Below are 24,818 nucleotides of genomic sequence, written 5' to 3'. Positions count from 1 at the left end.
CGGGCTCCAATTTTAGCCCTAGCCTTGGTCAGCTCACCTGCCTTGCGGCGCGGTCCTGGGACTAGCACATGGTGGGGGCCGCGTGAGGTGGGCGCCCATCCCCGCTGACGGAATCCAGGGCCTGGGCTGGTTTCCGAGCCTCGCACACCGGCTCTGTTACACACCCCTCCGCCACGCGGCTGGTCTCGGCCTCTACTCTGCTGGCTCACAGGCAAAACTAGGCCCCCATGACTCGTTTCCAGTTTTTAATGTTTTTCTTGTAAAACCCAAAATATAAAACTGGAAGGGGAATGGAAAACAAATTCTGTACATTTTATATACACGAGGTCTGTGATTTCAAAACCATTGGGGAGGAAAAAAAGGAAGGCACAGTCAAGGGAATGTCGGGGGGTCACGGATCCTGATGGGTACCTCTGAGCACCCAGCTCGGGCTCAGGCGATTGTCCCTGGCCAGCGCAGGGCAGCCGCCGCAGACCCAGCACCCTGAGTTTGTGGGGAGCCTTGGCCTGGCGGCTCAGGCTGGGTGCACAGAGGGTGGGGACAGATGGCGAGTGGGCAAGGTAGTGTCTGCGATGGAGGGAGGACAGGTGCAGGCTGGGCCTTCCTTCAGGTGTCTGCGTAGATGGACGGGATGTGACTCAGGCAGTGGTCAAAGGCCCCATTGGGGAAGAAGCCGCAGTCCTCGGGGCCACTGGACACAATGTCTTCAGATGACTGTGGTGGCAGTGCTGTGGGGCATGGGGCTTCGGCCAGGGCCTCGTAGCCTGTGGGTGTGGGAGGGAACAGGGTCCGGGCTGGAGGATGCAAGGGCTATGCTTTGTCATTGTCTCCCAGCCCCCTGACCCCACCTTCCTGTCCAGGGTCCCTTCACACAGTATCCCTTCAGTGGGGCCTGCTCAGAGCCTCTGCTCTTCCGGACAGGGGAGCTGCTGGGTGGGAGGAGGTGCTCCAGGCCTTGCACTGCCAAGGGACCCGGGCAAGCTGGACAGACAGCTGGCTGGCTTGGAGCAGTCCGTCACCCAGCGCTGGACTGTAGGGCCGAATGTGGGGGAGGGTGGGATGGGCTATCACAGCTCTTGTCCTCGGGGGCTGGGCCCCTCCTGGCAGAGCAGCACAGCGCATCCCCCACCCTTTCAGGTTCCTTCACCCCACCAGACACGAGAAACCCAAAGAAGGGACCAGCACTGACTGGGCTCTTACCCAGGTTTCACTGAAGTCTTACCTCCCTTCAGTCACAACAATCCTGTGAGGTAGGAGTCATTATTCTATATTATAACTGAGAAGATGGGTTGAGAGAGGCCAAGACACTTGCCTGAGGTCCTATTGCCAGTAAGTGGGGGAACTGGGATTTGAACCCAGATCCATTTGGCCCTGAGACACCTGGTTCTTCCATTGGACATGCTCCGCTGCTCAGAGGCCCTTACCCTGGAGGGGCCTGGAGAGGTTGTCTTATCCAGTCCCTGCCCTAAGGGCTCTGTCCCTGAGTTGCTGTCACAGATCCGCATAGCCCATGACAGGCAGGCCTCAGTCTTCCCATCTGTGCAGTGGGATCACGACGAACTACTACCCCGAGGCCCCACAGCCCCACCCTATCAGTCTGGATCAATCCCGCGTGTCTATTCTCAGCTTGGCAGAGGACATACAGGCAGATGCACGGGGCCTGGGACGGGCACTGAACACCGGGCTGCCACCCAGATAGCAGGGGAGACGGGAGGCCGGAAGAATCCACCACCCTGTTGTGGGGGCATGGAAGCTGCCTCTTGCCCATCAGAGTTACCTATTTCTGCTGCTAAACCCCAAGAAAGCTCGCCGCAGGCCGGATGGAGCAGGGGGAGGATGAGGTGGTGAGCCAGCAGTGCCGGGAACAGCAGCCAGGGCCTCATCGCACACCAACCCACGCATGTGCACACACGGAACACGCCCCACCCACCCGCACACACCCTGTGATCGGCACACATCTGCCTATGGTGCATGTATGTGACCCGCGTCCACCTACAGACACACCTACACCACGGTTGAACACAGTCTGTGCACACAGGGGTCATGGGATGGATAACACACAATGTGTCCACACAGACGGGACCACAAACACGTGACAAAAGAAGACGTACGTGGACGTGAGAACCTGTGTGTGAACAGGAACACATGGACCCTCACGCAGATGGACCCACAGGTTTCTGCAGGCTTGTCTGTGGCCTCATTACTGTCCCTATGTCCTTAATCCTCGATCCCCGGCTGCACACACCCAGAGCTGCCCAAGGGGCCTCTGGCACAGGGTCTCAGGCTCCCCTTTGTCTGGGGCCCCCAGCCTGCCCAGAACTTATAACTTCCAGCTGGACCCAGGCCTGGAGGCTGACTCGGGGTGGAGCTGGGCTTGGGGAACTCAGGGAGGGTCTGGCCGCCCCGTCCCCCACCCCCAACCCGATGCCCCTGCTCTGATCAGCACTGGCCCCGCTGGTCTGAGCCTGATTCCACCCTGGGCTGTGCAAAGCCCTCCCTCTCACTGGGTTTCTCCACCCCAGCCAGGGGGCATTACGTGGGGAAGGCCCAGGGCCCTGTACGGGACACGGATGCAGCACAAGGAACAAGCACAACCTCTAGGTCCTGTCTTTCCCGGTAGGGTGGCCTCTCTGGCCTCATTTTCTTTATTTGTTAAAGAGAGATCAGTATTTGTCTCTTTCCCTGCTGTCTCCCCAGGGTCCACAACTGTGTACATACTCTGTGCTCACTAAATATTTAAAGGGAAACCTCAACTAGCCTTCAAGCGCCCAGTTTGAGTCTTCTGTCTTCAGAAACCTGCCAGAGTCCAGACACGTATCACACACCTGCTGTGTGACAGTGTGGAAGAAACACTGACATCGGAGGTAGACAGGGTGCAAATCCCAACTCTGTGGGGTCCTGGGACCTGTGTGAGCCTTTATTTCCCTTTCTGTAAAATGGAGAGGACTCTGCCCCTCTGGGCTGTCCCAAGGCTTCAGGACAATGTGCACAAGTACCCAGCACAGGGCTGGGCCTTGGTAGGTAGCCAGGGAAGAGAGGCGTGCAAGTGGGGCTCACCTGTGGCAGGTAAAGGTGCGCTGAGGCTGTGGTAGCCATTAGGCCGCAGGGGGTTGAAGCTGTGGGCTTCCCCGGCCAGACTGTCCCCACTGGCTGCTGGCTCGGCCGTCCGGTAGCAGTCACCATAGGGGAAGCAACTTTGGATGGAGTGGAAGCTGCCCTGGTACCCTGCGAAGGGAGGCGGCAGGGGATGCGTTAACAAAGGAAAACCGCCCAGGGCAGAGAGGGGACCATCCCGCTGCACTGTCCAGCCTCCCGCATTGTCCTGTCCAGGCACGGTGGGTGCAAAGCAGAGAAGAGAGCCCCAGGGTGGAGAAGGTGCCAGGGGTCCTGGGCCCCTTTCCCAGTTCTGTCTGGCACCGGAGGGGGTAGGGCGAGGCGGCCTCACGTGGCTGCGCTGGACTTTGTGGCTGACATAGTGCTCTGAGGGAGGGGACCATTGGCCCTCCATCCCCACCTCCTGAGATGCCCGCTCACTCACCTCCTCCAAGCAGCAGGCTGTACCCACCCCCCTGCCAGTGTAGATGCTGTTCCCTCCGCTGGGAGAGCCCTGCGATGCCTTGTCAATGGGACAAACGCTTCCTCACCCCTCAGGTGGAATTTCCTCCAGGAAGTGCCCCGGACAAGGTATGTCGGGTCACCCGACTCCTGGTTTCTCTCACGGTGGCCCTCAGTGCCCTCTGTCATTCCGAGTCCCCGCCTCCCTGCCCTAGGTCAGTGCCTTGTTCCTCCTGGACACTGGAGGAGTCAGTGGAGGTATATGGAGAGGCCCTCAGCCAGAGCTTACCTTGGGGACTGGGCAGAGGCGGGGGTGGAGGGCTCTGGAAAGGCGGGTAGGGTGGCTTGCTGGGGAGTGTGGGGAAGGGCTGGCCCCCTGGAGAATGGCTCTGGGAGGATGGTGGCAATGGTGGTGGCCCAAGCCCCTTCAGTGGGCTGACCATAGGTGAGAGGAGGCCGGGTCCCAACCTGGAGAGAACAGAGATGGCCATCAGCAGGAGAGGCTCTGGGGGCAGTGTGTGGGGTGGGGAGTGGGGGCCAGAGGCATGGCTGCTGCTGCTTGCTTCCCTCTAGCAACGCTGAGCTCACTACCTGCTCCGCTCTGACTTAAGACAGTGCAGTTAGAAGAGGAAGCTTTTACTTCTGAGTTTGTTCAAACTGGAATTAAATGTTAAAGTCCTCTGAGCTTCAGAATCCAAAGGAATCAGTAAAGAACTTCTATCTGGCATTTAGGACTGGAAATCAGCAAGGAACACTGGTTATAAACATGGGCCTTGGAGTCGACAAAACTGTTTTCTACCCATCTGCTCTCACTGGCCACGTGACTTTGGGCAAGTTGCTTAATGTCTCTTAAAGCCTTGGTTTCCTCACAGTGTGGCTGTGTCTCCCCCTGGTGCACTTACTACTCTTATCACCCAGGGCTAACCACCAGCCTCCCCCACTGGATCCTGACACTCTCCCTCTGTGCTTGCCGCTCCGGCCGCCTCTGGAGGACAAGCCCAGGAGCAGGTGCACTGAAAGCTCTCGTGCTTCCTTAGCAGAACATTCCATGGCACTTCCAGTCCCCACTTATTGAGCCTCTGTCTCGCCTCAGGCCCTATGAAAGAAGTTCTTGTGTCCGCCTCACAGATCAAAAAACCAAGGTTCAGAGAGGCTGCTCACCAACTCCTGGCCACACAGCACTGACCTCACAGGTTATGACAAGGGTAAAACTAAATAAATCAAAATAGACAAAGCACCCAAGATGACATCAGAGGTATTCTCAGCCACTCCACGAATCGTCATCGTTATTCTAAAGGTGTGGGAAAGAAAACTAGAAGATAGGTCTGATGTCCAAGTTGGGCTTTATTCCCTGCACAGTGTGCCTTCAGGGGCCTTCTGTCTCCATCCCTGGACATCTCCCCTCCACTTGCATACATCCTGTGATGGGGGGCTCACCACCTCCATTCATACAGAGCCTGAGGTGGTACAGGCCCAAGTCTGGGCTCTCTGGAAGCTCATGTTCTGAAACGCGGCTGTAGTAGTGTAGAGCTGTTTAGTTACCTTGAACCCAGCTGAGCCCATGTGGGTCATCTAACTGGACTGCATATCACTGTGAACTAGGTTCCTTCCTCACACTGCCACCTAAGCCTCTGGAGTCTGTTCACAGGAACCAACATGGCCCTGAGGTCGGATGGACTTAGGGGCTCTTGGGACCAGGCTGAAGGCTCCTAGCCTACAAAGCACTTACATGCATTGCAGAAAGGGTGGGGGGTAGCTCAAAGAGTCCATCTTCTTGTTGGCATTTGGGATTTTGGACCATCCACATTAAAATATAGTATAAATTCAATGTCACAGCTGTAGGTGACCTTTTCAGGCCAGGAATATTACCCTTGCCTACCCTCTAAAACATGATGGATTAAAGGGACAGATCAGTGCCTTTCTCTGAAACAGAGAAAGATTTGGGGAGAGGCCAGTGGGCTCCACGTCTGTAACTCTGCTGGGTCCCCATCTGCTCCCTCCAGCCTGGGCATCCTGCCGTTTCTGCCCCTTGGCTGCACTGCCATCATTCATATGTCTGGAACCCCACCACTGTGAGCGTGCTGAAGACAGAGGGAGGGCCTTAGGCCTGGGTCCCTAGTCCCCAGCCCAACATCTAACACACTCTAGGTACCCCTCAACCTCAAGTTAATGAACTGAATCCTCATCGAAGCTCCATAAATTCTCATTATCGTCATCATTAACATTTTTAGGCCTCTCTCACAGGGCCGTCAAGTGGGACAGGGTCTACCACTGCAGTCTGTAAACTGTAGAGGGCTGTGCACAAGCTGTGTGTCCTCACAAGTTCTCTGGCTGAGGCCAGAGAGGCTGGGCCGTGGCGTGGCCAGGGGGGTGGGTCCTCCTTCAAGCCCTCTTCATGGGGTCCACTGGCCTTACGCCCACCCCATCCTGGCACCCATACACAGCTCTTCCCCGACTTCCTGATCGTCCCCTCCCCTGGGAGCTCGTGGGGAGGGCCAGGTCTCTGCCTCTGAGGCACTCTGTGCTTAGCACTGGGCCTGACACACAGCAAACAGCTGATAAATACTAACAAATGGGTTTCTTAATCACTCGGCTACAAAACCCAGAGATTAACAGCATTGCAGAATTAAGGAGAACCAGATCTGAAGGGGGAAAAAAACCACGCATTCTCAAAGTTTGTTTTTCCTGTCTCAAACCTGCCATAAATTCACATTTGCCACCTTCACAGCCAGTGAAATTAAACAGAACACGACTCTCCACAGCAGACGTGAAGGCTGAGGTTACGCTGCTCTACCTGAACTCTTTAAAAGGAAAAAAAGATCATCTGGAGCTCCTCTTCTGAGTCATGCAAATGATTCCTAAATCAAATATTTTTGCTTCAATTGGAACCTATAAAAATTAATATAAAACCTCACTGGCTTGGCAGACTGAGGGCTTCATACCTCGTATGGGGCTGGGGAAAAAAAAAAAAAACTGCCCTATTCGGCGTCTAATCTGAGCCAGGGTAAATAAATTTGGTCATGAAGTCAGGCCCTCTTAGCATATTTTTGAGTGAATCAGATAATTCTGTCAAGCTATTTAAACGTCCCAGCAAACCACCGGGGAGCCGCGAGTGGCCTTCCCTGTTGACTTTGGCAGGAAGGGGAGGCTGAAGGCCTTTTCCCCGTCTTGCCTCTCTTCTCAGGGGCTGAAAAAAGAAACCCATTCAAGCCGGGCCCGGGCCTGGGCCTGGTGTCGGGCTTGAGAGCCCTCCTCTCCTGCAGCCCAGCCCAAGGAGCTGAGGCGCCTGGCTGTTGGGATGACCCGAGCCCTCGCTCCCACTCCCGTAGGCAAGGGCAGGCGGATGGCGGGCCCGGCTGTCCTGGTCTTGTCATCACTCTGCCTCTCGCTACAGGAATTCTTGACCGGCACTTATGCAGGCGGCAGGCGGGTGATGAATGAGGCAGAGCAGAGAGCACGGGCCTGAGCAGGGAAAGGCCTGTGTGGTTTATTTTTCCTTGGTTGGAGATGTTTTGGGGCCGGCTGGTGGGTGAGCAGGTGGCCTGAGCCGGTGGGTGGGGAGGTGGGTAGTGTCCGTGGAACCTGTCCCAGATGACACATACAATGCCAGGCATGTGTATTTCAGTCATGGCTGATCCTCACCACCTTCTTAGAGGAGGGTATTTTAATACCTATTTTACAGAGGAAGAAACTGAGGCTCAGGGAGGCCTGGTTCTCTGGGCCCCCCTTTGAGCTCCATCAGGCAGCCTCTTCGTGCCTCTCCCCCCACTCACAGTCTTCCCACTTTCCCTGCTCCGTGAACAGCACTTCTGCCTCCCCAGGGGCTCATCTCTGGTGGCTCCTCCCTCCTCCTCTCCCCGCCCAGTGGGAGTTTCCCCAGCCCTGCTTATGCTCTGTTACTAATGCCTCCTGGTGTTCCTCCTCCCCACCCACCAGCCCTGGCCCAGGCTGCCATCCACCCACATTTGATGCCTGCCCTGGCAACCAGCCCCACACTGCAGGCTGCACTCTCCTCCCCGGACTGACCACATCTCTGCTCGGCACCCTTCGGATACACTCCTGCCGCAGGCCTCGTGATCTGGCCCTAGCAACCTCCCTCCTGAGCTTGTCACCCCACACGAAGGTTCATGTTTCCCAGAACACGCCAAGCTCTCACCATGTCTACACTCTCGCTACTAGTCCCTCCCAATCTCTCCACTCGGTCAACTCCTACTTAACCTCGGAGGCCCGGCTTAGCATCACCTCCAGGAAGCCTTCCCTGACGTCCTCCAGCTCACTGGGTTCTCCTCTGGGCTTCCACAGCCCCTTCTGCTTCTTCCCTCAGAGCACTTGTCCTGCGTGGTCAATCCCTGCGGCTCTATCTCCCCTCCTCATGGTGAGCTCCTCCAGGACTGGGCTCATCGGCGGCTCCAGCACCGGGCCCAGGGCCTGCCCACACCAAGGACGCAGGAACCGGACACCGAATGAATGGATGAGTGAGTAGCAGAAGGAGCCTAGTTCGGAGCCCTGGGCCACAAACTTGGTGATGAAGCCGGGCTGGTCCCAGGCACAGGCAGGCCAATGCCAAGGCTAAGGCTGTGGCCTTAGGGAGGAAGGGCAGAGGAGGAGGCAGGTACTGAGGTCAGGCCTTGGGGGCCAAGTCTGATCAAGTCCTGCTAGCGATAAGTGAAAGTGGCAGGCAAGGCAGGCGGTGGGGCTATGTGACCTCCCTCTGCCCATCTGCAAGGAAAACAGATTCTGGCAGCATTAGGGACCAGCAATTAGCACATTTACCATTTCCAGCCAATTAAGCGGCCACAATGGGAACCACATTGAATACAGAAAAGGCTACTCCTCTCTGCAGTGATCCTACAGCAAGGGCCCCGGGACAGCCCGGCAGGCTGAACCATGATCACGGCTGCAGCGGCCAGAAGTGGGGGTGAGGGCAGGATGAGCACCTCTGGTGTGGGCAGCGGGCAGTCTGCTCACCAAACGCATGGTCTGAGCCGAAGAGAAGCCAGGGTGAGACTCCCAAGGAGGCCTGGTACGGCAGTCCGGAATGCGGTGCGGGTGCACAGCGTCTTCCCACGGCTGCGCTCACAGGGGAGGCGCACACGAGGGGAGGCGGCACAAAGTTCAGATGCCAATACCATCTACCTGCTAGGGTCGCCGTGAGTTGCCAATGAGATGATGCCCGGGAGGTGTTTGGTACAGGGTGCGGTATACAGTATGTGCCGCATAAATGCTGGCTACTTTCGTGGTCAGTAGCGACCCCCTAGCGCGTGGGATGCCTGTCCTCGCCCTCGTCCCACGCAGGTGCCTGCTTGCTATGCCGGAGGAGGATTGGCTGGCTGTACATACCCATCCCTGGTGCTCTCGGCCGCGGGCAGGGGGGACAGATGGTGGTGGGAACTCGTGGTGGCGTCCAGTGGGTGGTGCCTGGAAGGGACATCGTGCATGGGGGGCAGGATGCCTGATGCGAGCCCATTATGGGGGGTGATGGAGCCAGGATATACGCCTGCAGGAAAGCAAACAAACATCACTGGGCTTCGGCCACTCCCGAGCGGTGGCTGTGAATGACCCCGGAGCTGTGTGCCTGCTGACAGAAAGAGAAAGACACAAAAGGAAACCATCAAGGTTGTATTAACAGAAGGTTAGGGGCCCAAATGGGGAGACGATGGCTCCACGCTGCGGTTCATACCCTGGCTGAAGGGTTGCATGTGGGACTGAGGCCTACCCTGAAAGCAGGATAGGTGGTGGACTACCAGGGGCTGTCAGAGGCATTAGGTGGTCAGGCTGTGTGCGCGTGCACGTGTGCGCGTGTGTGTGCCCACACGTGTGTGTTTGGGGGAGGAGGGTTGTATGGAGCAAGCTGCCTCAAGTCTCTGGGGCTGTTCTGAGAAAGAAGAGGTTTGCTCTGTGCAGCCCCAGAGGCAGACATGGGTCCTGGAATGGAGAGAAGCTTGAGAGGAACTCAGGGCTTGGCCATGGCTTCTCACGGGCAGAGCCGCTGGAGGGTGATGGGCCGCCTTTGGAGGAAATGAACTACCCATCCCCAGAGATGTGCAAGCACAGCCTGGATGTCCACTGTGAAGGACCCCAAATAGAGGATGGCTGTGCTAGCTAGATGGCAGGCCGGCCTAGGAGACCTATGGTTGTACAACCAGAGATGGTTGCACAGGCTGTACGCTGCACAAGGGTCCTGACTGAGGAGAGGAGTCGGCCATGCTCTAGTCTACGATTCTAAACCTCTAGAAGACACCTGCAGGGTGATACCACCTTTTGTCACCTCTTACTCCTAAGCGCCTTACCCTTGTTAAGAAGACAGGTGGGGGAAGAATCAAATGGGGGACATTAGGTCATAGTCAGATGTCGTTCCAGGGGCCTGACGGTCTGAGAGCAGTTACTGATGCCAGTGTTTCCCAAATGCCTTCACCAAGGAACCCCAATTAGAGGGGAGATCGGACCCCTATTCTGGGACTGGAGCCTGGGAGGGACTCAGCAAGGGTTCCATGTTTTTCTCCATTTTATCTGAAAAAAAAAATGGGGCCAATCTTATTCCCCTTTTTAAATCTGGCCACGTTTATTTGTATTTTAATAGAAACTGACATCCTTTTCCTAGAAATCAACCCATCAAGTTGATGCCCTGGGAAGACTCTGCAGACCGGGGGGCCACACGCAGAGCCGTCCTGATGCGGTGTCCATGCTGATTAGTCAGAGCTCACCTGGGCCAGCTGTTACATTTTGAATATTACTCTGGTCATCACGGATCGAGACCCAAGGCTCCCTATCACGAGGACCATCTGAGCACAAACCACATAAAGAAGGAAGTTTCACCTTGTCAGATGGCTGCCGTTCCAGGCTAGGCTGTCTCAGGCTGGCCCCTCTCACCCAGGCCTGCAATTCAGGGAGTTACGACCAGGGATTGAGGAGGCCAGGGCAGGGGTTGCAAGCTCAAATCTTCAACCACAGCTAATCAGGCCTCCCAAGTGATACCAAAAGAAAGTCTGTTTAAAGCGAGGCCCAGGAAATGGCCTGGGGCTCCGGCTCAGGCTACGTCCTAGATAGCCAGGTAGGGTCCTATGGTCCAGGCTTCACTGGGCTGTGAGACCCCAGTGCTCTAAATGGGCTCTTGGGGGCCTTCCTCCCTTCTGCAGTCCTTACCCCTCTGTCTCAGGGAACTCTGCCCACGGACAGCCCTGCCCATCCATCTATCCACCACCACCCTTTACCACCCATCCTCCCCCCCCCCCCCCCACCCCCCAGCTTTGTCAGGAAGGCACTGGAGAAGATTTTGTGGATGGAGCCTGGCTCGGTGCTGCTCACGGCTTGCTCTGCTCACCACTTTTCGGCGCACCTCCTCACCTGCCATCTTGAACCAATTTGGGGGCCTGACAGCTAGGAAGGCCTAGAATCCTGATAAATCCTGCTTTCTCTCCCTCAGCCATGCCGACCTCGTGCTTCTCACATCCTCGCTGCCCATCACGTTACCTGGGTCTGCTAAAGGAGCCTGCCAGAAAAACTCCTGAGGGTTTCCTGTGAGGTGAGTTCGTCCTTCCTGATGAGAGACAGGTTTGGGGAAGTTTCCTACCATCAGACAACGAAAATTTGAGGTCATCCTTGCCAGCTCCTCCCTTGTCCTCAACTCTTCTGTTCTGGACTTCTCTGACCTAACACTCCTTGAATCTGTCCCATTTCCCCCTGCCTTCTGCCCTGACTGTCCAGCCCCACGCAGACAGACACAGGGTGGGCCACTGAGTGTGTGAACTAGGCATGTCAAGCAATGGACAGACAGTGGATGGCAATGAGGGAGTCATCATGAGGGGCAGCAGGAGGAGGACGCCATGGAGCCTGCTGGCCTCTTCCCCAAATGCACCATTTGAGGCTATAAATCAGCATCATCAATCATCAGCCATGAGCGCTTAACCTCTGGCCCTAACATCTGTTCCCAACTGTGCCTCAAGCATTTGCAGTGTTGCCTAAGGAAGAACCTGGCACTGAAACCCAGAGGGATCCAGGACTTCTGGGTTCTCCTGGTTGGTCCCTGTTTCCCTGCTGTGTTGGAAGCAGCTTGAGGACAGGGACCGGCACAGAGCCTGGCACACAGCAGGTGCCCAGGATGGTGAGATCTAGCATCAACAGCAGGGAGGCAGCAGACTCTCTGATTAAGGGCAGGGCCTGTGGCCAGACGGCCCGGGTTCAAGCCTGGCCTCTGCCATTTACCGGCTGTGGGACGTCAGCAAAAAGTTACTTAACCTCTCGAGGCCTCAGTTTCCTCATCTGGAAAAGAAAGAGCATAGTAGCATGTACTTTATGAGGCCGACGTGAGGATTCTGTGAACATGTACTTGTACAACCCCTAGAATGGCTTCCTGGGGTGAAAAATATTCAATAAATGCTGGCTGTAAATTATTAGGAGATGGGTGAATAAATGGTTCCTCTTTTCATTCACGATGAGCAAGAATAATAATGATGACAAAAATTATCGGTCACAGCGGGTTTATATAAGTGATGGCGTCACAATCACATCTGTTGTCACAGCAAGTCTGGGGGAGAAACTGAGGCTTGAGGCAAGGAGGACACCACTCGCTTGCTATTGGAGCAGGCCTGCATAGGCGTATTACCCTAATGCCCCCGCCATCCATGCTGCGGCCTCAGTGACTTTGTTTCTCATCTGCAGCATGGGCTCATGGGGACTGAATGAGATGATGTTTGTTTAGTGACCAGCCCATGCGGGCGCTCAAGAGGTGGCTGTTGCTGGCCTAGCCCTTCTCCCTGGGATAGGCCCTGGCCTGGTATCTGGGAGAACAGGCTTCTAGCCTGGATCTGCTGCTGACTTCTCCAGATGACCTTGGGTCAGTCCTCCTCCTGCCCAATCCTGAATCCTCCCAGGATAAAAATGATGGGGCTGCAGGACTTCTTCCCCAAGGAAGCCACTGCTAATCAGTCACAGCCCTCTTTTCTGCCGAGCCTCAGTATCCTCAACACATCCCTATTATCCCTTGGGTCTCTTTGTCGCCAGCTATTTTAGCAAATCTGATGCTGTGAGAAACAGCCATGGCAGAGGGGCCTCTAGCTGGAGGAAGGAGGGTGTGATTCCTTCTCCATAGATCCACCCTCCCGGGGTGTCCTTGCCCTTGTGGACCAATGTGAGGGTAGGGCAACCCAGAAAAAGTGTAAGGGCAACCCAGAAAAAGTGTAAACACCTTCTCTCCCTGAGGCTGTTTGGTAAATGCTTCAACATAGTTTTAAATCTGTTGCTACCTCAACCCTGAGGGGAAAGCATTAAAAATTAGAAAATAAAAAATGTCTAAAATGGTTAGAGTAATTCAAGAAATCCCAGAGGGTGGGAAGAGCTTTCTGCTCTGATACTGTGGTTTCTTTGTGGGATGGGGAGGGTAGAGCACAAGTCTTGTCAGCTGGAATCCGCCCGCGGGCCACATCGCAAGCCACGCAGTGAAGCGTTCCTGCCGGACCCGAGACCCGCCTCCCGGCCTGCGGCCTCCTGGGGAGGCCTCCTATGTCGGCTGGACCAGTGGCTCTGAGTGTCCAGCTGGATGGCCCTGAAGGGTCCCAGGGGTTGAGGGGCTCCACCTCTAGGCCACAGAATTGAATAAGCTGGAAGTGATTCGGACAAATTTGCCCACCCTCTCCGAGCCTCGGTTTTCTCCTCTGAAGCCGGAAGCTGTGGTATGGAGTCCTGGTGGGGAGCATGTGGGTCTTTAGGTTGAGGCCCAGGCCTGAACCCTGAGGTGGGGCCTGAAGAAAGTGCAGGAGCTGCCTCGGTGAAGGGCTGGGGTGAGGAGGCGGCAGGGTGTATACGGTGGCTCAGAGGCAAGAGGGAGCACGGGATGTCCAAGGAACTATGTTTGACGTGCCAATCAAGGCTGGTGTGGGAGGCCACTAGGAGGGCCTCGGCCCCGTGAGGCCCCGAAGGCCAGGCTGAAAGGATCCTGGGCTTCCTCCCCTGGGCACTGGAGCCACACGAGAGTGTGAAGGAAGGTATGTCAGAGGAGCAGGTGCCCCCCACCGGCCCCTGGGCACCCACAGAGCATCACTGTCTTCCTGCAGGGCTGGCTGGCTGTGAAAGAGCCCTCCTGGGCTGTGCACCTGGCCGCTGCCTCCCCACACGCATACCTGGGAGCAGCTCCGGGGCGCGGCCACCCTTCCTCTCGCTGGCCGCCAGCTGTGTGGACCCGTGGAGCTGCTGCAGGGCCAGACATTCGGTCAGAACGTCAGCCTCAGTATCAGGGCCTGTGTGCAGCTGAGGAACAAGCAGAGGGAGAGAGGGTGTTAGTGCGAGACCATCTTCCCACCGGCAACCCTCGGTTTAGGGGACAGGGCAAGGATGGTGGCTCCAGAGCAAGACCCTTCACCTCACTGCATCTCAGTTTCCTCATCTGTAAAATGGAGCGAACTGTATACGTTGGGTTAGTTCAGGTCTGAGAAGCAAACACCAGGAGTGAACATGCAAGGATTTTAACAGGGGAAGTGCCTGCGTGAGAGAAAACCAGGGACCTGGGCAGTCTGGGAAAGGGAAGAGGGAGGAAGGAGTTTGGTGGAAGCTTCTAGACTAGGAGTCCTCAGGGAGCTGAAGTGTGCTGGAAGTCACGGGGTCCTGTGTCTCCCAGGCATCAGCATCTCTGCAGGGCCTGCCACACTCAGTCCTTGGCTGGGAGCAGCCTACAGGAGCCATGGCCTCACACATGTGCCCAGAAGGGTGTCAAAGTACAGCAGCTGGGGCTTCCCGCAGGTAGCCAGAGCTCTGTGTGGCCCATTCTCGGGGCTGCCCCACAATGAACTCATGTGGGCAGAGTAACATACAGAGGGCACCCAGGGAGTGTCTTTCCTTCTCTCCCCCTTGCCCCCATCCTCCTTTCTTCCTGGTATGAGGCATGATGGAAATAGTCCAGGGCAACCCGAGTTCAAACTCCACTCCCATCTCTTCTTCCTCCCTGTGTGACACTGGACAAACACCTTAACCTCTCTGGCTCTCCCCTGCCTGTAATAAGCAATGACAATCACCACCACCACCCCCCAGGCTGCTAGGTGGAGTAAGGAGATGACAGGTATGGACAAGCTTGTGTGAAGGGCTGGCTGACCCCAGCTGGCCGTGTCCCACATGGTCGTGTGACAGTAGGCATGCTGGATCCATACATGGACTTGAGGTCATTGGCTGAGAGCAAGCCTGGGTGGGCAAATCCTTGGCCAACAACCCTTAGCTGTCTTTAAGGTAGACTCGAGCTCCATAGCCCAGAACGTCTTCGCCTTCCCAGAGAGGCCAGATGGGGACAGGGAGTGGCCAGTTGAGGCCCTTGGGACATCGGGCCATGAGGCAAAAGCTCATCTGGAAGGGAAGGGGCCCCTCTCCTAGGGAAGTCCCCAAGCCTGACTCTCAGAGCCCTGAAGATTTTGTCCAGATCCTCATTCCACCTGGGACAAAACAGACCCAGAGAAGGTGGGAGCCTTGTGCGACGTCACACCGCAGCTGAGAGTCAGCCCCAAGGGTTTTTCCACCTTCCCAGGCCAGAAGGGCTAGCACCCAGGCCTGGGGAAGGTGTGCCCAGCCTCCCGATGGGCCCTCGGCTCCCTGACCCAGCAGCTGTTTTCCATGTAAATTAAGTTTCTGGCAAAAGAGGGCCAAGGCATGTTCTTGCAGACCGCAATGTCGATCGGATTAGGAGCAGCAGGAGAGGAGAATTAAGGAAGAAAAGCATTTCTAATTCTCTCTGAAACGCAGCAGGGCTGCCAAGGAGCTGTCATAATACAAGGGTCGCTTTACCCAGAAAGATACATCGTCCCCGATGGCTCCTAATGGATGCTTATGGTTGGGAAGTTTGCAGATCTGCGGCCCCAGGTCCCTGGGGCTCAGTGCAAGCCAAGCATGGGGCCTGGGAAAACCAGGGCAGGATTCTGGTCCTCGGGCACCAGTCTGCTCGGGATAGAGGCCTCCTTGGCATGGAGCCCGGGCCATTCCCTGTCCCTGCTCAGGCCCTTCAACCTGAGATCAGTAGAGAGAGCTCAGGCCCCGGGGACAGGCAGGTCTGGGGTGGGACCCTTGGCTCCGTCACTCCTGCGTTGCACAACCCTGCAGATTTGTTAACTCTCTGGGCCTCAGTTTCCACGTCTAAGATGGGGGATTAAAAACTGCCCACCCCCTAGATTCATAGAGAAGACTAAATGAGATATGGTGTGTGAAACACCAGGCTCAGCACTGGGTTCAGGTTCAGGTTCGTCCCTCCCTCACCAGAGTGAATACACATGTGGTGTTTTCACCAGCAAGCTCATGTGCATACTCTGACGGTGTCCCTCCTCTCCTCTTCTGCTTCCAGTGGCTCCCCATTGCCTGCAGGATGAAGACCAAAGCCTCAAGCCTGGCTGTGCCCCTGCAACGTCTTCCCAGCTGAGGCCTGCCTGTCCCAGACCCATCTCTGTACGCCCCCACCCCACAGGACTGAAGTAGTTTTCTTTCTCCAGCCTCTAGACTTTCTCTGCTTTATTTGCAGCTGTATCTCAGAAAACAGTACGTGCTCCATAAATCTTGCAGGGCAAATTAACAGGCTCTCCTTGCTCTGTTGTCCACTGTCATGCTGATGTCCCTGGATTGGCCCTGGTTTTCTCTTCACCCCCCACCCCCACCCCGTCCTCCCTTGCACTCAAGTACCCACCGCACATGGCCCTGGTGCTCTTCTGGAGATGCGGGATGAACCGAGAGGTGGGCTTTGCACCAAGTAGCTGTCCCATCCCCCTGCTGCACTGGGTCCCTCTGTGGCTCACACACTTGTTGTCCAAACAGAACTCAATGCTTTCTCCCGCAAGCCTGCCTCTTTCTTAGACCCTCTGTCCTGGTGAAGGGGGCCACCACCATCCTGCCCCCCAGAATCTGTTTCTGTTACTCCTCTGCCAACCCCCTTCTCCCCCGCCCCCACCCACCGTCCCGCTCTGCCCCAAGCCACCCCCACCACCTCTCCTGCTTCCCAGCAGTGGCCTCCCTGCCTCAGGTTTCCCAACCAGCCCCAACCAATTCTCCATATGGCCCCCAGAGCCATCTTTCAAGGTGACACGTCCCTTCTCTGCTTAAGACCCCTTGATGATACCCACTGTCCTCAGGATGGCCCAAACTCCTCGGCAGAGCTTTGGGCCTGTCACGTCTGCTCCCCACAGGACGCCTCTCCTCCTTGCGTAGCTGCCTGGCCTCGAGACAGGCAAGGTGCCTGCTGTTTCAAGATTTAGTCACTCTTGGGAATGCTCTCCTTACTGTCTTGGCCTGCCCACTGCTTAATGACAACATGCATGCACCAACTTCTTCTCGGAGCTTTTACTTTGGGCTAAGTACTGTTCTACACCCTTACTAGTTTAAGCCTCACGGCAACCCTCTACACAAGTCCTCTGTTGCCCCCATCTGACAGTTGAGGAATATGAAGAAGAAAGGCGCTAAGAGATGTGCCCAAGGCCACAGGCAGGCTGGCTCCAGAGCACACACAACTGTAGTCCACTGTCCCCCATGTCATTTCTTCCATGGACCCTCTTGCTCCCACCCTATTCTCTGCATCCTTCCATTGCCATCTTTATTATATTATATTGAATTATCTCTTTATGTCTATCTCCGGTTTTCCATTTTTGTATCCTCGATGCCTACACAGGGCCCAACATCATGTATTTACTAAATGAGCCATGGCAAGTGGGCAGATGGATGACAGAGAAGCTGGTGGACGGTCTGTGGGCAGATAGATGTCTGGCCGGCTGGAGGTAAGGAAGTGAACTCTGGGGCCAGGTGGGAGGCAGATCCTGGACGATGGACAGGACCATCCTCGGGCGTGTGGGTGAATGCACGTAAGGAGTGCGGGCACCTGGCTGGATGCTGGACAGGTGTCTGGGAGGCCAGCGGGGCATCTGCAGAGGTGGGCCTGGAACGAAGACCGTCTTACCTTCTTACGCACCTGCTGCTCTTTAGCTGAATGGGCCTTCACGTGCTTTCGGAGGGAGCTGGGGTCCGTGTAGCGCTTGGAGCAGCCAGGGATCTGACAGGCGTACGGCTTCTGTAACATCAGAGGTGTAGAGGTGGGGTGAGTCAGGGCCATCTGCCAGGCCCCAAGGTCATACTGTGTGACCTGCAATTGGGAGGGGGCAGGCAGCAGGTTCACACCCTGTCCCTCCCTCTCTGTCCCCAGCCAGGAAGGATCCAACTCTGCCAGCCCTGCCCACAGCCTCGTAGTGAAGGAGGGGTTGTGTCTCCATTCTACTCTCGTGCTGGAACCTCAGATAAGTCGCCTCCCATCTCTGAGCCTCACTCTTCTCCCTTGCAAAATGGGGCCAACTGAGTTCTAAGGATTCTCCCAGCTCTGACAGTGGCTCTGAGAAGAGTACACCCTTGGAGCCCACGGCTGCAGAGAAGGTGCGAGTGGACAAGGAGTACAGTGAGGTGGCGGCCTTGGAGAGGAAGAGGAGGGGCAGGGGAAGAGAGGGGACAGCACAGGGCCAAGCTGGAGTACGGCAGGGCCCCAGGCTGGGAGTGACTAATCACACCTTGTAGTGGGTCCAGAGATGCCAGACTGCTCTCTGGACCATGAGAAAACCAGATCCTCATTCCGATGATCACGGGAAGCTGGGGGAAGGTGGATCTCAGACACAGGCCTGGGGAGGCTGGGGGTCTGTGCCCTTTGTGTACTTCCTCTTATGGGCCCCCACTGCTCATGTAGAACCAATCCATACCCTTTACCACCTCCCCTGTTCCCCTGTTCCTGCCTGGGCCTCATGCTGCTCTCCCTGCCTCCCATCTCCCCTCCCACCACAGCCAGAGAGCCTTTCTCACAGACCTGGCCATGCTCTCACCTTTGAAAAATCCTTCCATGGCTCCCTCGTGCCCTCGGACACAGCCCATCTCCCGGTACTGAGGGCGCGCTGTGACTTGGGCCTGCTGAAATTCTCACCTCTCCTCCTGCCCCTGTCCTTGTGTGCCCACCCACCCAGCCCTCCTGGAATCTTCTTTCTGTCTCTACCTCCTGATCTTCCCAAGGGCACCACTGTGCACCCAGAAATGCTGGGTTTGTTCAGTGTCCTTCTCTACCAGGTGGTGCATTTCCTCGGGGGATGATCCCTTCGGATTCATCTCAGGTCCCAGGGACTGACCCAGGAAGTTGCTCCAACTGAATTCTGAGCTCTCCCTTAGGGGCTCCTGCTGAGGCTTGAAACAGTCCTTCCCTAAGGCCTCCCTTTTTGACTATACCTAGTAGTCCTGATTTCTCAGGGCCCTCCGGCCTCTAGCAACTAGCAGGGAGGGTGTCTGCAGGATGTGGTGCCTCTCACATTAAGTACCGGGGACCACTATGTCCCTGTCAGACATGCCCATGTGGAACTGCCCCCCTCCCCCACCCCAGACCTCAGGCAACTCTGTCCCTGCTGGCCTGAGGACAGGCCAGTCCAACTGCAGACCCAGGGACCTCATGGGGAGGGGCAAGCAGAAAGAGACGACCATACCTTGGTGCTGCCACGGACAGTTGCCAGGTTAAAGAAACGGAGGAGAGCAAAAAGAAAGAGACAGTGAAGTGAGAGGCTTGCCGCGCTGAAAGGAAGGTGTGGGGCAGGAGGGTGGAAGGCACACTCAGACGTGCCCTCCCCAGCCGCTTGAGACAGACATGCTTGCACACACACACATGCGTGCACACACACACGCACACACACATGCACACAACGCTATGGGCCTGCTCCCACCCCAACACATGCACGTACATACACAGAGACATTCTCTCTCGTGGGCCCTGCCCTGTCCTGCCCCAGGCCCCATCCCCGGGGGATGCTGATACAAATCCACACGTTTTTGCCAAAAAGCAAACAAACAGAGCTCCGTGTGTGCAGGCGCGCTTGCCTGGAAAGGGCGCGAGGCCCATCTCTGTGTTTGTTTTTCCAGGGCCTGACGTGTGCAGAACATTCCTCCAGCCCCGCTCCTCCGTGAGCCCTCAGGAAACCCTGTGGCTGTCCCAAGCAGCAGCCAAGCCCCAGGCCTGGAGTCACTGCCCCAGCTCCGAAGCCTTGTTAGTAACAAGGACACTCGTGACGGTGTAGTAAGGACACAGTGCCACAGCCGAAGCACAGATGAGGAAACAGAGGCTGAAGCTTTGTCCAAGATCTTGCAGTAAGAGTGTGCCAGTGACACTCTGTTAGGAGGCCTCCTCTCGTCTGGGCAAAGGAGAGACCATCACCCCCTGGGGCCGTGGCAGTCAGGACTGAAAGCCCACACTGAGTGCCTGGGGATGCGGCAGGGTTTGCTCAGCATTCAGTCAGCGAGTCAGAGGAGGGAAAGGAGGGACTCACATTTGCCGTGCAGACCGTGTGTCAAGCCTGTCTTTGCATCATTTCAGTTGATTCCCCTATGATGTAGGTGTTTGAGGAAATGGAGGCCTAGAGAGGCTAGGGGCATTTCTTCGAGGTCTGAGCCCAGGTGGAGGGCCAGAGTTAAAACCTGGCTGGCTCTCTCTAGTCTGTTCTTCCACTTTCCTGCCCGTGGGGAGAATCCTCCGATCTCTGGCGCCAGAGGGAAGCTGGGAACATGACGGGGTACCTTCTGGAAAACAAGGCCCAGCCTGCATGGGCCTGACCCACTGGCCTCTGGGCTGTGGGTGCAGGGCTTGGCGGCTGTACCTACAGGCTTCACCAGGACCTTTGGGGAGATGAAGGCCTGAGATAACCCCGTGGGCTCATTCTGGGCCTGACCTGACCTAGTCCTCAGAGCTCTGTTCACACACCAAGTGGGGGCCAGAGGCCTGTTGCTTTGGGGCTGGGTCCAGGAAATGCAGCAAGGAGGGAGGGAGGAAGGGAGTAAGTCAGAGTAGGTGACCCTGAGAGGCCTGGAGGGACATTGCTCAGGCTGGGGGTGGGGCGTGCAGAGAGGCCTGGTGCTGTGGGTGCTGCCTTGTGGTCTCTGGGACATGTAACCAGGAGGCTTGGGCACAAACTGTGCCCCTCAGGACCTGGGTGGGGGCCATGGGCCCCAGGGGCTGGGCTTCTGAGAAGGTAATGAAGGCAGGGGTTTGTTAGAATGCCTCCTCACTTGTGTCTCCAACAAAGCCTGTGATAATGCAGCCTGAGAGGGGAGGGGTGGAGAGAAGGGTCGGGTTCAGCCAGGGACGGGGCTCCTCCTTCCTACCCTGTCCCTTGTACTCCATTCCACCTCTCCAGGGTGGCCGATACACTGGCTTTTCCAGCAAGGGCCACTGGACTCTGCCACTTAGGAGCTGCGTGACAGTCTGTGACTTAACGTGAGTCTCAGTTTCCTTGCAAAATGAGGATAATGGCCCTTAATGAGGCCCAAAATGAGGATAAGGGCCCAACCCCTTTGTGGGTTGTTGCCAACATTAAACTCGAGGAGAGCATACGTGATACTGATTGTGAAGAAAATGTATAGAACATTCTGCCCAGGACCTGGCTGGGACCCAAAACAGTGACCTCCTTATGTTTTCTGCCACCCTCTTCCCCACCATCTTCTTTGGGTCTTGGCTTTCCCAGCTTATTCACATCCAAATAAAGGGTTTGGATCAGAGGGTCTCCAGCTCTGACCGCTGTTGTCTTGTGGCCTCCAACTTACCCTGGAGGGGTTAGTCGGCCTTGTGGGCCTCTGTTTCCTCATCTGTGTATCTGGTACTAGACAGGCTGGGCCGGATGGCCACTCGGGTCTCCCAGCCCCCGACCAGTAGAGCTCCCCAAACATCTGCCCAAAGAGCACAGGTACATGGGCTCCGGCTGTGGAACTATCTCCTGCCGTACATGGGGGCTGGGCTCCTACCCGGCTGCACACACCCCCTCACACAGGCCCTGTAAGAGGGGTGTGAGGCCCAGCTCGGGGCACTGAACCTCCTGGAGCCCTGCTTCCTCCATCTGTCAAATGGCATAGTGACTGACTGGCCTGGTCAGTATGAGATGGTGGACACGATGTTCTAGAAAGTGCCCTGTTAACCTCTGAGGTCTGGGAGAAAACGGGGAGACTGACACTGATAGAGCTGCAGGTTGTCACAGTTCGGCCCAAACAAGGGAAAGGGGGTGGACATACAGGTATCTGGGGACCAGAATTAGAGTCTCAGGCCCTGCTCACTTCAACCCCTCACCCACCGTGCTCAGGGGGTAAAGAACAGCTCTGGAGAGGCTCTGGACTGTCTGCACGGAGGGCGTGGGGTGGGCGGAGCGGGGAAGGCCTGCTCTGGGGCTGGCTGACAGGCCTGGGGAGAGGAAGAGGGTGGTGAGCCCACTCTCTCCATGGGGACGTGCCTGGCCATTGGTGCCTGGGCCAGTAACCACAGACTAAAGCAGTGGTTCTCAGCTTGGGGAGAGTTTGCTTCCTCCTCCCCAGGATATCTGGCAATGTTGAGAGACATCTGCCACAACTGGGAGAGGGAAAATTGCTCCTACCTGTCTAGTGGCTGGACGCCAGGGATACTACTAACTGTCCTACAAGGATGAGACTTCCCTCTCCCTGCATGCCGTCATCCTGCCCAGAATGCCCAGCGCTCGGGATGAAGGCAGGGTTTCTGCGAGGACCCTGGGTGCTACCCTGCATCAGACGAGCGAGGGACTGTGCACGCCTCCCACACCCCTTCCCCCTCGGCCTCTGTCCTCGGGCCTACCGTGTCAAGGTGGGTGCGCTGGTGCTTGGCACGGTCGCTGGAGTTGCTGAAGGCCTTCTGGCAGCCTGGGTGCTGGCACAGGTATGGCTTCTCGCCCGTGTGGCTCCGCAGGTGAATCTTGAGGTTCTCCAGCCGTGAGAAGGCCTTGCTGCAGCCTTCGAACTGCAGGAGAGTCTGGTGAGGGGCGTTCCGCAGCTCCCGGAGGGCCCACTACTCAGCCTGGAAATGGCCCCCGTCTCCTCTGCCCCCAGTCCTGCCCAAGGCCTCCAGGTGCCCTGTTTCAGCTCCCCGTGAAGTGATCAGGACCCAGACTATATCTGGGAGGCCCTGGTGGGTCCAGAAAAAGTACTCCCCTGACTTAGAGATGGCTCCCGGTGCTAGAAAAGAAAGCGGTCTTTCCAACTCTGGATCTGGAAGGATCCCAGTGGCATGTGGAAAGGACACACCGCTGTTGGCAACCCTGAACGGACAGACAGGACAGCAGGTGCAGACAACCCGCATTCGGAACCTAAGGCCTGGATTTGAGTGGGGCTCTGTCCCAGTGAGGCTTTGGGCAGTGCCCTTGACCTCCCTGTCCCTTATTTCTTTGCCTACAAACTCGAGACCCTGTGGTCACCACCCAGGGCTGATATGAGGGCCTTAGGGTGGGGGGACGATGACTGTCAAAGGGCTTTGTCCACCTGGAGTGCGGCATCGGTGCTGATTGCTGTCAGAGTAACAACCATATGTGTAAACTCAGGGTCTTTGATTTATCATTTGGCTATTTGTCCAGTGCCCACCATGTACCAGGCCCCATGCTGGTGGGCATGCGGTGGGCATGCAGCGGGTACAGCACAGACTTAGCGATGCCCTTGGCCGCAGTGGGGGTGGACAGCAACAAATGCACCGCCTCCTCCCATGGCGCAGGCTGCCCCATCTCCGTCCCACAGCCTCTGTCCACCTCCCACCTGCCACCCCAGAATCCTCTAACTGCTCACTCCTCCCCACGTGACCAGCCGAGGTCTCTGAGGTAACAACAGGACCCCGCTGCTCCACCTCAGGCCCTGGGATGCCTGAGTGGCTCAGTTAAGTGTCCGACTTCGGCTCAGGTCATGATCTCACAGTTCGTGGGTTTGAGCCCTGAGTCGGGCTCTGCACTGACAGCTCAGAGCCTGGAGCCTGTTTCTGATTCTGTCTCTCTCTCTCTCAAAAATAAATAAACGTTAAAAAAAAAAATGTTAAGCCCTGCACCCTCCACACCTTCCTGCCCCTCCCGACTCCCACCCACACCCTCAACACGGCAGGAGCCCACCGGGCAATCTCAAGCCTTAGTTCACACAAGTTGCTCAGCAAGGTACGTCCTCTTTCTCATAACCATCCATCCAATCTCCCCTCAGCCTTCAGAGTCCAGCTTGAATGCTGCCCCATGGCACATTCCCTGGTCCCCTCGTGTGACCGGCCGCTCCTTCCTGCTTCTCCTCAGTGTCTGGGGGGCCCAGCCAGGCCGGTGTTCCTGTGGTGGGCACCACGGGGTGGGAAGAGGAACTGACACGCACCCGAACCTGCTCTGTCCACCCAGGCGTGGTGTGAGGTGTTGAACCACACCATCACTCTGAAGTGTGAGGCCTCAACACCTCAGGGACAGACGCTTCGTGTGGTGATCACAGGGCTGTGACATGGCAACGACAGGGTGCAGGCCACGACTGACGCCAAAGCCCAGGTGGCTCTGCTACGCCCACTCCCTGCAGGTGGGCAGGGGGAGGTGACCCTTGAGGAGGACGAGGCCAGAGGAACCAGCTCCTTTGCCCAAATCATTAGTTTCATCCCCCAGCTCAGGACAGACACGAGGACAGAGACTCGAGAGACAATGACTCTCTCTCGGGTGAACTCCCTTCACGTCTGTCTCTCCCTTGAAGGCCTGGCCGCAAGGGAGCTCTACTGGGGCTCATCCGGGGCAGGCCGCCTGCAGCCGGGTTTCAGAGCCTGCCCCGCCCCCTTCTCCCAGATGGTGCGCCTTTTCCATGCATCAAAACCAGGAGGAAATCCTGTTTGGGGAATAAATAGGCCACAACTACTCCCTTGCTCTCCTGCAATGGCCCTGTGCCAAGTTCACCCCGAAATGAGGTGGAGGAGCCACGGCTGGAAAGCGGGCTGCCTCTTGGCGCTCAGCCGGTCCCTCTGTTCCTCCTCTGGCCCATGCCAGAAGGGTGGACATCTAAGGCCGAGGGGCAGTGACTCCTAATGTGCTGTGTGCTTTTCCTGACTCTGGGGGAGTCCACCAGACCCTGGAGACCGGTGTTTCATCTTCTCCCCGCTGGCCAGCCTCCGTCTCGGCAGCGTTGCTCCGTTCAAGCTGTACCCCTCCTGGGTACCCCACCTTCCCTTCAAATTCGTTGATATTCTAATTCATACATTTTTCAAAAGCCTCGGATCTGCAAGCTTGGTGTTCATGGCCTTCCACCACAGCCCCGACGCCTCTCCTGTCTGCACACCCACCGTGTGTCCTGCTATAGCTGCATGGGAGTGTGATTCTCAATGTGTCAGGAACTTTCATGCCCCTGGGCCTTTGCTTGAGCTGTTCCCTGGGCCTGGAATGCCTCTCCTTCCCTCCACTCATCTTGCAGACGTCTACTAGAGGTGCTAAGCACTACCTCCTCTGAGAAGCTTCCCCAACCTCCGTGGCCGCTCCTTG

The 24,818-nt window shown here is 56.8% G+C and overlaps 1 protein-coding gene across 2 annotated transcripts in view; it reads right to left on the bottom strand.

The window, feature by feature from the left end:
• Window positions 1-232: 232 nt before the first annotated feature.
• Window positions 233-24,818, bottom strand: part of GLIS1 (GLIS family zinc finger 1) — a 228,411-nt gene continuing 203,825 nt past the window's right edge. The window contains exons 5-11 of one of the 2 annotated variants that reach the window (XM_019449228.2): window positions 22,148-22,309; window positions 17,462-17,572; window positions 13,671-13,797; window positions 8,896-9,052; window positions 3,845-4,023; window positions 3,058-3,225; window positions 233-764 (exon numbers count right to left, since the gene is read on the bottom strand). In XM_019449228.2, coding sequence (XP_019304773.2) covers window positions 607-764; window positions 3,058-3,225; window positions 3,845-4,023; window positions 8,896-9,052; window positions 13,671-13,797; window positions 17,462-17,572; window positions 22,148-22,309 — 1,062 coding nt within the window. In that variant the 3' untranslated portion in view covers window positions 233-606. The remainder of the gene's footprint in view (window positions 765-3,057; window positions 3,226-3,844; window positions 4,024-8,895; window positions 9,053-13,670; window positions 13,798-17,461; window positions 17,573-22,147; window positions 22,310-24,818) is intronic. The other variant, XM_053895123.1, reaches the window with a different exon arrangement.

This window comes from Panthera pardus, unplaced genomic scaffold (assembly GCF_024362965.1).
Source record: "Panthera pardus isolate Hobbes unplaced genomic scaffold, ASM2436296v1 HiC_scaffold_11, whole genome shotgun sequence".
NCBI lineage: Eukaryota > Metazoa > Chordata > Mammalia > Carnivora > Felidae > Panthera > Panthera pardus.
The sequence above is the reverse complement of the archived record's forward strand: the minus strand, read 5'-3'. Positions and strand labels throughout refer to the sequence as shown.